At 47.8% G+C, this 13019-nt stretch overlaps 3 protein-coding genes across 3 annotated transcripts; 1 reads left to right on the top strand and 2 right to left on the bottom strand.

The window, feature by feature from the left end:
• Nucleotides 1-1238: 1238 nt before the first annotated feature.
• Nucleotides 1239-1985, top strand: LACBIDRAFT_294091 (uncharacterized protein). Its single transcript, XM_001880451.1, has 5 exons — nucleotides 1239-1262; nucleotides 1317-1343; nucleotides 1394-1434; nucleotides 1487-1512; nucleotides 1568-1985. The coding sequence occupies exons 2-5, from the start codon at nucleotides 1319-1321 to the stop codon at nucleotides 1860-1862; spliced, it is 387 nt and encodes a 128-aa protein (XP_001880486.1). The 5' UTR covers nucleotides 1239-1262; nucleotides 1317-1318; the 3' UTR covers nucleotides 1863-1985.
• Nucleotides 1986-2161: 176 nt separating this feature from the next.
• On the bottom strand, nucleotides 2162-4176 carry LACBIDRAFT_296531 (glycosyltransferase family 69 protein; the record flags this gene model as incomplete). Its single annotated transcript, XM_001880209.1, has 4 exons — nucleotides 2162-2246; nucleotides 2302-3144; nucleotides 3204-3836; nucleotides 3890-4176. The coding sequence occupies 4 exons, from the start codon at nucleotides 4174-4176 to the stop codon at nucleotides 2162-2164; spliced, it is 1848 nt and encodes a 615-aa protein (XP_001880244.1).
• Nucleotides 4177-11646: 7470 nt separating this feature from the next.
• LACBIDRAFT_296528 (uncharacterized protein) lies at nucleotides 11647-12040 on the bottom strand (the record flags this gene model as incomplete). The annotated part of the gene is made up of 2 exons (XM_001880208.1): nucleotides 11647-11778; nucleotides 11837-12040. The coding sequence occupies 2 exons, from the start codon at nucleotides 12038-12040 to the stop codon at nucleotides 11647-11649; spliced, it is 336 nt and encodes a 111-aa protein (XP_001880243.1).
• Between the last annotated feature and the right edge of the window lie 979 nt (nucleotides 12041-13019).

Here is a 13019-nt window from a genome sequence, read left to right as displayed (position 1 = left end):
ACCTCCTACAAAACCTTCTACGACTGTTGAGGGTTTTTGAAGAGGGGATCAAGTCGCAAGAACGCAAGGGTATGGCGGAGACCAACTTGACGGTGAGCAAGAGGAGACCAAGCGATCAAATAATACTCATAAACACTTTCAGATTTTGGACACCCAACTTGTTCAATTCACCTTGGTGGCATCCGCAACTCTACTTGTATGTGCATACCATCCCACTTATCACCCGAGTCATATCTGAAATGCCCAGATTTACGATTTGTTGTGTACCCTTGACCAAGAGGTGAGCGGAATTTTCCTTTGCAATCTTCGCTGTCAGACTCTTTGGTTTTGTAGGTGAAATACGTCTGGCAAACGCCCTGGTCGCCCGGAAAAGTTCTATTCTTCCTGAATCGCTACCTTCCTTTCATTGACACGTTTATTTCTCTCCACCGTAGGTCGATCTATCTGTTGTTCATAGGACTATCACTTAGCTTCTGTTTTTTTCCTGCAACAGTCAAGTTAGCGGTATCTTCACCAGAGGCAAGTCGTAACGCCGATATGGAGGTCCTCTTTGTATTGACGGACGCGACAATAGAAATGTCAGGCGCACTTCACGGTTGTTGCATGTTGGTGTTCTTCTTCGACATCGTTCAATTGACTGCTGACTCATAACCATGCTAGGGTTTATCGTCATTGGAATAATTATCTCTGAAAGTTAGGATTTTGCGTCTTGATCCTTTTCTCAGCTCAATCTTCTCATACTCCTTAGTCGTCCTTCTCCTTCGCACCTATGCTCTCTGGGAGCGTAAAAGGTCTATCCTCATCATCCTTTGTGTTTCAGGAGGAGTAAGCGCCCTTGCAACAATCCTTTCCTAATGACAACTTACGTTTGTCCTACTCGCAAGGTCACATATATTCCCGCCATCGTGATCACAAACCTAGAACTCCAATCACTGAAATGTCTGACCACTTTCATTTCTAATGCCCGTCTGAACTGAAATTTTTTTCAGATGTCCCTACGACTCGGCCAGGTTGTCAGGTTGGCGCAGCCAGCTCTATCATTATATTTGCTTACATCCTTCTCATGTTGTCGGAGACGGGTATGTGTTGCTCATGCTCCCTGCGAGCCTTACTCATCGTCTCAACAGTCATAGTTGTTTTAACGGTCATTAGAGCGCGAAAATATCGTGAGAGTGGGCTCTCTTCCTTTTTTCTCTATCTTAACCCAAGTAATTAAGTTCGGCATTCATCATCTCCCTGGGTTATCCAATTATACCAAGATGGTGCGGTCCGTTTTTGTTTCCTCTGAACGTGTTTGATAGACCTGTCGGCCACAGGAATGCTTTTCTATGCATACCTCTTATGTACGTATCTTCTATCATTTCTCATGTGCTGTTAATTAACTCGACTACAGCAATATCTATTGCTAATATCCTCGTCCCCATCCTCGCTCCGGTGCGTCAGGATATATTTTTTACAAGGAATGTCCCCCTGACCCTCCCTATAGAGAATCTTCGCAAACTGGCTTGCGACGTACGTATCTCACCCCACCTTCCACGGACGGAACTTACGCCTGTCCCTCCCACAGCCCACAGAGGGTATTGCACTCTGTCCTGTGCAACCGTGTTCTTCTCCTCATCCTTCGTCAACACTCCTCTGCAAACATGACAACGCGTAATCCCGTGCGTGGCGGTGAGGCCAATCAATCCGCCATCTTCACTTCCTTCGTCGACGATGAGGTCAGCACGAACCTGACGTTCAATACTCCTACCGTTGGTAGTACGGCCGTGTCCATGATATATGTGGCCACTTCGAGGAATATGCCGACATTATCGCAGTCTCTCCAAGTACAATCGCCTGATGCAAGCTACGTGGATGTCTAACTGGTACTTGGACGGTCGACCTTAGAATGTATGTATGTATCATTTAGACTCTGGTGTAGTCGTTCCACATGTATCCTATAGTATTTCTTGCTTGCACGAATGGTTGATGCACCTGGGAAAAGTAGATTCACGACATTATTTACAGTAATGGTGCCCAAGGAATGAAGATGTCCTGATCCTAGACTGTCAATTGTTACGTTACACATATCTATCCGCTGTCACTCTAGCCCCGCTCATCACCCTACATCGAGGTCCATGTCGCACAAGGTATATCAATTGGCGTCGTTTACGCCGAGTATTTACACAGGTAGCCGCTGTAACTCATCATGAATCGAGAACCCAAGTCTCCTTTGTGTTTTTGTGGCTTTTCTACCACCCGTTTGTCTGTGGTTCGTCCGTCAGATTCACTTCAAGTAGAGGGAGGTTGAAAGGGGCTTACCTCTGCTCTTGACAGACAAAACTCTCTGGGGCTCCCTCCCAATCTTCTAGCACGTACTTCCCAGCAATGCTCCGCACATCGTCATCCCCCTCTCCGAACAAGTCCCTCGCCAACTGTGTATGACTGACTCCAGCATACGTCGTCGGGCACCGAGGGTTAACAAGAATTCGTGCAGGTCTAAAAACTGAATTGGGTATCGAAAGCCGGCCCACCTCTGGCGGAGGCACGATCTCTCCGCCGTCCTCAACCGACATGGCATCGTAATCCGACCCAGCGTTTGCGTCTTCGTCTGCCTTGCCCTTCTTCCGCCGATCGGTAGCGTCATCGTTCACCTCCTCCTCTCCAGACCCAACCTGCACTTTCACTGCGTCTCGAGGTTTGAATGGGACCGCTGCTTCTGCGTCCCTCCTAGCTTTGAGAGCGCCGTCCATCATCGGGTCCCTCGCTGCCACCTCAATGACGTGGACGTCCCTCTTCCTCATGGGCGCTGCTCCATTGGCTAAATCAACTTCGTTCATTGCGTCTCTCGCGCTGCGAACCCATAGATCCCTGCAGAACCAAGCCTGGCTGCTGTCCAAGCACGGTGCGTCTGGATCCCGATTGCCTACATTCTCTGACCTTGAGAGGTTCTGGTAATCCGTCCCTGAGCGGTAGCTGACGCCTTTGTAATACGACTGTGACGGGTCGACGACGTGCGTTCCGGATTCGCAGCAGAATACTTGGAATGGGAGGTGCTGTCCGTAGCGGATGGCGCCTTGCTTGTCGCGGGGAGGTACGGCGTCTGGCTTGGAGGATGATTTTGATTGTCGGAATTGGTCACCTTCGATATCGCGTGTTCGCCAACTGTGTATATGCATATTAAATGATTGAGTGAGGCTGGCTTAAAAAGGCACGATGCGTACCGGTCTGAGAAGATGAAGAACCCGTTATGTTCTGCCCAGTCCATCCCGCAAACCATTGCAGCCTCGTTCGCAAAACTGATCTTGATAGTTTCGAGGATATCGTTGGGGCAGGTGAAGCCTTTCAGCCAGATGACGCGAGCGAATTTGATATTTCTCTTTAGTTGCAGTTCCTGCAATGGCTCCAAAGCGAGGTTTCTCATATGTGCTTCCTCAAGTGGGTAATATGCGGCAGAGGGGTCTCGTGTCATTCCTGGCACTCGTCTAATCCTGAAGGGTACGCCGAGGAGGGTGAGCACGGCTTCGCACAGGTCTGTGAGGGTTTCCGTTGAATCGTTGGAGTCGTAGTCGAGCATGGAGACGAAGAGGTTGTCGGTTCCGAGTCTTTTTGCCATTTGCACGATAACGGCGAGCTGGTCGACGAGGAAGTGATCGGCCGAGTGTATGACGATGGCGATGTAATAGAGATGGTTTTCGCGAATGAGGTCGTCGTAGGCACCTTCGCGTTTGTTCTGGCCAAAGGGACGTGTGAGTGTTGGACAGAGGGCGGCCACCCAGCCGTTGAGTGATAGGAGTTGGTCAATGGCGCTGAGGACGTGCTGAGCGTCTGTGGAGGCGGTATCCTTATTTATGATGCTGAGTTGAAATTAGGAGGGGGCGGTATGGTTTCGTGAAAGGTGGGAACATACTAAGGTAGTTGAAAACGCTCCCAGTAATCTCTGGCGCCGTCCTGGACAAGAGCCGAGAACATGTCATCGCGCTCGTCACGACCCATGCGAGACTGCAGAAAGGGATGGCGCTGGACATTCAAGGATTTGTCTGGTCGTGTCGCACGCTCGATGAAGTTGTGCTCTACGATTTGATGCGACTGTGATTTTGAGTGTGTTGGTGGAGGAGAGAGTAGCCAACGAAGGAAGAGCCCGAAGAATGTGATAAAGATGAGGCGTGATAATGTTCGACGACGGAATGTGAACATGGCTGGAGAAAGAAAGAAAAAAGAAAGAGCCTACGGTCGAGCTCGACGAGCACGAAGACGCTCACGACGTCAAGCAAAGCGGCGACGGTAGCGATAATGGCGTCCTCCAACAACAGCGAGCACAATTTTCTAAATTAGGCACAACATAGGCACCGCAATCCATTCGTCCATTTTGGGAAATGGTTCCTCTCGCCAGCGCAGTGCCCTCCACCTTCTCGGTCATCGAGTTCTTTTGGGCCTTGCCTATTGGCATGATGAGTGCAGCATTATTCATCCTGGTCATTTTCTAAATGTTCTGTCTCATCCTCGCCTGTAGAGATACAAACTGCTGATGGCTACATCACTTGGCCTCAGTGGCAAGTATACAACATAGTAGGCTGATGTCACGGTCATGGTCACGCCCTCTTCTTTGCGACACATTCAACGCGTCGCGTCGCGTCTTCATTTATCTATGTTTGCCATTGTTCCCCTTCTTGACTGTCTCTTCGCAGTCCTCTCTCTTTGTGCCTTCTTGCACGCCGTGTTTACTTGTCACCATTCCTTTCCTCCATTCATTCTCTTATGCATGTCTTCCTTAGGTATGCTCTCTTGTTATTCATTTAGTATATAGCTACTCTGTGTACTTCGTAGCTACTCGTCTAATCAACGCACATTCCTGCCTTTGCTCATTTCCACCCATGTGAACTTCTCTCGTCGTCTCAATCTAACCTTGCCCATAACAGTTTGATTAGACCAACACCGATTGTTCTCGTGTTTGCTCCCTGCTCGTCATCCTCTTCCTTTTTATCCTCACTGCCAACCATGGACGACATCCAGCAGATTCCACCTACGCCCTCTACCTCTACTTCTTCATCCGGCAACAACAACATCATACCCATGGAGATTGATTCCATCTGCCGGGGTCCCTTATCCGCTGAAGAAAAAGCTCGCCGCAAGAAAGAAGGTCCTTGCTTGTACTGTAGTCAGGTTAAGCACTTCACTGCTGACTGCTCTAACAACAAGAAAGCTTCCCCTTTGGGAAAAGCTTGAATGGTAGCTCCTTGAACAAGGTCCTTGGGCTACCGAAATCTGATGTTAGGACCCGTCCGCCCACTACAGTACTGCCCACCCACATCCGTCACTCCAACGGCAAGTGGTATCCCTGCTCCGATCTCCCCATTCCCTGCTACATCCTTGCCTCCTCCCCTGACTCTTCTGATCTCCATTGCCTTCGTTTCCCAAACCGCAAACCTATCCACACCACTGCTCTCATCGATTCCAGTGCCTCACAATTATGTATTTCTGAATGTTTCACCTCACGTCACTCTTTTCCTCGAAGCGCTAAGGAAACTCCCATTCCCATCCTCGCCGTCGACAACCGCCCAATCGCCTCTGGCCTCGTAACCCACGATATCATTGCTAACATCGACATCAAAGAACACTCTGAAACCTTCCTCCTCGCCGTCGTCTCAGTCCACTTCCCCATCATCCTAGGCCTTGATTGGCTTCACATTCATAACCCCGCAATTGACTGGACTGACCCCTGCATATCACTTTCTTGTTGTAATCTGAACCCTATACGGCCAGTGCGTATTCGGCTCAAAGGCTTCGGTCTTGTTGGAGCCACCCCCCTTGAAGCCCCTCGCGCTTATTCAGTTTCGTCCGTAGGACTAGGCCTCAGTCTTCGTCCTTGCCTTGCCTTGCCAAGTTTATCCCCTCAACGTCCAGTACGCATCTGGCCCAAAGGCTTCGGTCTTGTTGGTGCCACCCCCCTTGTAGCCCCTCGGGCTTATTCTGTTTCATCCGTTGGACTAGGCCTCGGTCTACGTCCTTGCCTTGCCTTGCCTTTGCCCTCTGCAGCAGCCACCCCACCAGCTTCTCCTCCTCTTTCAAAATCCTCATTCCTCAGTTTCTTGTCCAAGTCCAGCAACGGCTCTGGTCGTGACCCCCTCGCCAATCCTTTGACATCACCCCCTCCGAAAATATCCACCTGTTCACCAGCACATTTCACTAAATATGCCAAAAACCAGCATGTCAGAATACACAACTTCCACCCTGTAGGCTCTCCCATTTACATTGCAGCAACCTCTTCCTCCCTTGCCGATGATATCTCCAAACCCCCTCCTCTTCCTGACATTCCTGGCTTGCCGGACAAGTACAAGGCCTGGTCCAACACCGTCTTTTCCCCCACTCCTCGTTCCGCACACGATATCCAAGTATTCCTTGGGTTTTGCAACTTCTATTGCCGCTTTATCAACCACTATGCTTCCGTCGCGATCCCTGTCAACTGCCTCACACACAAAAACACCTTCATTTGGTCTTCTGACGCCAACTCTGCTTTCGAAAAGCTCAAAAACACCTTTCTCTCTTACCCCATCCTTCGTCACTATGATCCCTCCAAACCTGCCACCCTCTCTATCGATGCCTCTGACTTCGCCCTCTCTGGTATTCTCCAACAACCTGACCCCTCCGGCTCTCTTCGTCCAGTCGCCTATTTCTCACGCAAATTTTCCCCTGCAGAGATCAACTACGATATCCACAACAAGGAATTGCTCGTGATCATCGAGTCTTTCTGTGACATGTGTGCCTGGTTAATGGGTACAGCACAACCAATCTCTGTTAATTGCGACCACAAGAACCTTGAATATTTTATGACTTCTCGTACCCTCAACCGCTGTCAAGCCTGTTGGGCCATGTTCCTTTCAGATTTTGACTTCACGCTCTCCTGGGCTTCTGGCTCCCAAAACCCTGCTGATGGCCCCTCCCGTCGTCCTGACTTCATGCCTAAAAAGGGAGATAGCGTCTCTTTACAACAAAATCAAGCCATTCTTTCGTCATACCACACTCAGCACGTTATCCCTTCCGAAATCCCTCCTTCCCCCATCCTCATTGCCGCCACCTCATCACTCACCATTGACAATTCCGAGCTTCTCGACCGTTTTCGGCTCGCTTATCAAGAAGACACCACATGGCGCGAATCCCTCCTCCATGGAGACACCAGCTTCACCACCACCAATGACATGGTTTTCCATAACGGCCGCGTTTACGTCCCTCCCCCTCTTCGCCTCGACATCATGCACCAACACCACGACGCAGTCCTTGGAGGCCATCCAGGACATACCATCACTCTCAACAAGGTCCTTCGCAGTTACTCATGGCCTGGCCTCTACACCTTTGTCTGCCGCTACGTCGCAGCTTGTGATACTTGCAACTGCACGAAGATCCCTCGTCACAAGCCCTATGGACTCCTCAAGCCCCTCGACATCCCCAGCCGTCCTTGGAAATCAATTTCCATGGACTTCATCATTAAACTCCCCATCTCCCATGGATACGATTCCATCCTCGTAGTTTGCGACCGCCTCACACGTGCCACTCACTTCATCCCTTGCAATGAAACCATGACTGCCTCCAAACTCGCCTGGCTTTTCATCGATCGAATCTTCCGCTATCACGGTTTACCTGACTCCATCATCTCAGATTGAGGTTCCCTCTTCGTCTCCAACTTCTGGAAGCGTCTGACCACCCACCTTTCCATTGACCTTCGACACTCCACTGCTTACCACCCTCGCACCGACGGACTCACGGAACACACCAACCAAACATTAGAAACTTACATCTGTGCCTATTGTTCTTATCAACAGGATGACTGGGTCGACTATCTGCCGCTTTCCGAGTTCGTTTTCAATAGTGCCGAGAACACCTCAACCAAACAAACCCCCTTCTTTGCCAACATTGGCTTCCACCCAACGTTCACGCCTCAACTCGCCGATATCTCCACTGTCCCCGCCGCTGACGAACTCGCCCAACACCTCGACCGCATCCACTCAGAACTAAAAGCAGAACTTGAGCTTGCTCAGGAACGCCAACGCAAGTTATTCAACAAGAAAGTCCTCCCTTCCCCTGTCTACCAACCAGATCAACTGGTTTGGCTACTCCGTCGCAATGTCTGCACCACTCGACCCTCACTCAAGCTTGACCATCGCCGCCTTGGACCCTTCCCGATCATTCATGCTATCGGCAACGACACCTATCTCCTCAAACTCGCCTCTTATCTCTCCTGTCTTCACCCTGTATTTCACACCTCACTCCTCGAACCATATTCCGACCCATCTGAGTTTCACACTCACACAGAACCTGAGCCTTTCCAACTCGCCGAAAACCCCATAGAAACAATCTCTGATATTTCCGATGTACTCGACTGCCGCAAGACTGGTCATCGTTATGACTACCTGGTCTGCTGGAAGGATCTTTCCATGGACGACAACTCCTGGGTTCCTCTTCAGGAACTTCCCACATCATCAAATGAACTCCTCGAGTGCTTCCATCGTCGCAACCCTCGTGCTCCTCGCCCTCACTCTCTCATTCTCAATCAAATTGCCCTCTCTCCCTCCGATTTCGACTTTGATATTCCTCCCGACTCTGATTCCGTTCTGTCCCCCATATCCATTCCCAATTCCTCTGCTCACAAACGTCCAAAGTCGCCTCCTTTAACTCGTTCCAACTTACGTTCTATTTACACTCCTCCTTCTTCTACAACATTGTCTACTGGTCGCGAATCCTGTCCTCACCCTCGCTACTCCACCAATGTCTCCTCGTAAAAAGGGAGATAATGTCACAGTCATGGTCACGCCCTCTTCTTTGCGACACATTCAACGCGTCGCATCGCGTCTTCATTTATCTATGTTTGCCATTGTTCCCCTTCTTGACTGTCTCTTCGCAGTCCTCTCTCTTTGTGCCTTCTTGCACGCCGTGTTTACTTGTCACCATTCCTTTCCTCCATTCATTCTCTTATGCATGTCTTCCTTAGGTATGCTCTCTTGTTATTCATTTAGTATATAGCTACTCTGTGTACTTCGTAGCTACTCGTCTAATCAACGCACATTCCTGCCTTTGCTCATTTCCACCCGTGTGAACTTCTCTCGTCGTCTCAATCTAACCTTGCCCGTAACAGCTGACCCCTCTGTATTGGATGGATAAAACTCCTTTCACCATGAAACCCTGGTATTTCTAAATTGGTTGGGCAATGTTCCCTGGGTGTGGCATGCTGCTCTCTGCTGAAGCAGAGGTTTGGTGGTTTTGCAAATGCAACATGTCAGAAAAATGGTTTTGGCCTGTAGTTTGGCCATATTTACATGGTCTTTGTAGGCTCAGTAGGTCAACATAGGTTCACAATTACCTCTGTAGACCATAGTAGATACACAGTAGACTATCAAAAAAAATCTCACCTTATCAAAATTTTGGAATGATAATGATATGATATCACAATGAACAGACATATGAAGAAAGTTATGATCATGGTACAGTATATATTATACAAGCTGCCCAGGGCCACAATTTACATCAGCAAGATCACAATTTACTTCTCTGCTTTTAGCTGGTTTTCTGCTTGCCACAAGTGGAGAAGCCAAAAAGCTCAGAAGCTACACTACTGCACACTGAGAAATGACGAAAAACTATTGAAATACAAATGCATATTAACCTGCCATCTTCATCTTTCTCCTAGAGACCCCCCTCTGGTATATAAGGGCTACATAGGAAGCACCAATGGCAACAGCGATGACATGTGGTTGAGCAGATCAGATGTCAATTGAGCCTATGGTGAGCTTGGCCTGAGAAGCTAGCATTGGGGCCGCGAACACATTTCTGCATGAAGCGGCACCCATAGGCAGTGGCTTGCAGCAGAATATAGTTTGAGGTCGCCACACATGATGGAAAGGAAGATCAAACTGAGCACTGAGCACTTGCGCTGATGTGTCAGTCATTTCAGGCTCTGACTAAACAAGTGATCCATCATGCCACCAGCTTTCCCAATATCCACATCAACATCGATGTTCCATGTTCCATCCAGCGTCAATGCATCTCTTCATCGACTAACTTCAGATATATCATGTCTCCTGTGGTTGGAGCTTGCAGTTGAGCTAGCTGTCCAAGCCACTTATTAGCAGGACCAGGCACTTCCTTGATCGATGATCATTGCATATGGTAAGTACATTAATCTCATAACTCTCTGTTCTTTTCTAACCCCTTTCCACATCTTTTACCAGTGCACTGCGCTACATACCTTCATTACACCCCAGAAGGTGATCTATCCAACCAAAGCCCATCAAATCCTGACCTGTAACCAGCTGCGCAGCACACACTGCAGCTGCATCCCAGCTCCTGTCATTTGTTACTACTAATCTTTTCTTATAAACAGCCATTCCTGTCAACTTTGGGCCATATGATGGATTGAATAGAAAGTATTGGCAAGAGGTACTGTTAATCCCTCTCTCTCATTCATTCACATTACTAATCATTCTGTGCTATAGCTAAATCGTGCAAGGTAACTTGCTACATAGCTGAAAAAAGGACGTAGTATAGTAACACTTGAATTAGCTTGTTGGACTGACTTATATTATTACCATTTGATTTCTCTTTCGACATCTTTGACTTTTTCTCAGCTTTTCCAAAAACTGGACTGGGCTTTTAATCTTGCCACTTTTCGGCTTTTTTCTACTTGTAGCAGCTTGCACAAGCCAAAAAAAGTAAACTGTTAAACTGCTGATGTATTGCCATGGGTGTGAACCATTTTTGTAAAAGGTTGCTTTCCAGCACTGGTGGTACATATAGTGTAAACAGATGTGCTTTAAAAATGCTTGAATAGACTAACTGTTATGTTAGAATTGTTAGAATTGACCACCTATCTATGACATGAAATCTAAGCAACCAAAGTAACTCTACTTGATAAGCTGTGTAATGGATTTACTAAGTTATGCTTATGTGGGCCGATTTAACGGGATGTCCTGGATCCCTACCACTTTGGGAAGAAGCATGTGACCACGTGACCTGGCATGTCATGTCCTTCTCCCTCCTTTCCTCCTCCCCCACTGCTTTGTCCCACCACTTTGTCCGCTCCCGAAATTTCGCTTGTAGTACACCATTTTGTATTTATTACACTTGAAAATGCAATTTTTTTTCCCAGTACTGGCTTTCCCTGAGCAAACATGCAGCCCTTGTCCAAAATAGACCTCACGGCGCGTCCTTGATTGGGGCCTGTGTGCCATTGAATTCTCAGGAAAAATACAAAACTTGCAGAATGCCTCCAATGCACCTGCCGCTACATGATCACTGCTTTCTTGACTCTTTAGGGAGATATTCAGAATGTGTTTTGCTGCAAGGGAATGAAAATAAGTGAGAAAAGTGCACATAAGTTGGCATAAGTGCTTATGTGTGATGGATTTAACTTAAAACAAGTTCAATTTAGTGAATTTAAGCCCCCGTGATGCCAACCAGCTCAATTTATGGTGCACTTCCATGAGCTGGCATATCCCTGCACCTGATTTAAGGGTCTTTCGGCTCAGGGAGCCAGGGAGCCTTCAGCTATATCACATCGGCTGCAAGAATCTCCTTCCATTCCATCCTTTCCAATGTGAATTTATGCGACAATATTGTATATTGGGCAGGAGCATTTACATGAGTTTACAGAGTGGGGGAATTGGTATGGACTTCCTCTCATTCCTGAGTACTCCTACAGCAACTTCCAAACATGACCTTCCCAGGTCCCTCTGACAAGAGATTCGGGATGATGTTCAAGATTGAGTTGCGAGAGGAGGGCAAGGTGTAGGGATTATGTCGCAGGGGAATCTAAATCCCGCAGAAATCAAGTCAGTGAATGCACATGTCATTGAATTTTCATACTCACCTTGAGCTCCCCTGCTGCATAAGCCTTCTCTTGTGCTCCAGCTACCCCCCACTTCCCAGCAACTTCCCAGGCATGGCTTGTGGCATGTCGTTTCCGATTCTGGCGTGTTTTGTTTTGTGCTTCATAAATGACAACACACGAGTGTGGTGGTAGCCTCTTGAAGGCGAGAATGGGACAGGAGCCATGCTCAACGTGGTCCCACATTGGTTGTGTTGCCTAGAGGGGTCAGTTGCAGCAAAGACACAATGGGGAAGGATGGGGAGTGGTCATGGTGAGAGGCAAGATGTTGTTATCAAGGTAGAAGTGCCGAAAACAAGTGATTTCCCACAGGGATCAGAATCCGGTGATGGGCGCAATTTATCGAATTTAACATTCAGTACCTTAAATCAAGTGAAATAATTGTGCTTATGTAAGGGAGACTAGTATCAACCAGGGGGTTTATCAAATCTATGATGAAACTTCCTCCAGGGTTTTAAAGCACAGGTGATGTGAGTTCAACTACGGATGCTAGGTCAATGGAGGGGGGCAACATGGAGTGTGGCATTTGGTGAAAGTCCAGTCTAGTCTGGTTTTTTACAAGGGGTATGTAAAAAATTCGTTTAGTACACAACATTGTATTTTTCGTATAAGGTCAAATTTGACTGTCCCCCCCCTCCCCTCCCATCCTAATTAGGTATCTATTTCCATTTTAGGTGGGCCCTGAGTTCTATTTATATTGGTGTCCTTCAAAATGCAACAACAAAATCCATCCATCCCATGAGGTTCATGCCAGATAAATTCTGTCATAATCTCAGGTGTCATACCAAAGCCAATTATCTGGTTGAGAAATTGGTCAATATATTATATACTCCCATCACCATCCTCAACCTCAAAGTGCAGATGCACAGAATATTGGGTAAGACAATCATCAGCCATCCCTTCAGGCATTGAGATAGGTCGCGAATTTCTTGAGCTCAAGCAATGAACATGGGTGGCCCAGCCATGAGGCATTGGAGTTTTGTGCTATTGAAATGTTTGTGTCTCCACAGAAGCCAATTTTTACATTGACTTTGCATGTGTCACACAATAACAAGTACCCAATGCCATGGATTCACTGTTTAGAAGGTTTTCATAGTGAAAACATGAAGATGGACAAGTTAAACACCTTGTCCTCCTTCAAGTTATGTGAGAAAAGGGTAAAAAA

Source organism: Laccaria bicolor, genomic scaffold (genome assembly GCF_000143565.1).
Source record: "Laccaria bicolor S238N-H82 LACBIscaffold_10 genomic scaffold, whole genome shotgun sequence".
NCBI classification, from domain to species: domain Eukaryota; kingdom Fungi; phylum Basidiomycota; class Agaricomycetes; order Agaricales; family Hydnangiaceae; genus Laccaria; species Laccaria bicolor.
Note: the sequence above shows the minus strand (reverse complement) of the source record. Positions and strands in the feature narration are given on the sequence as shown.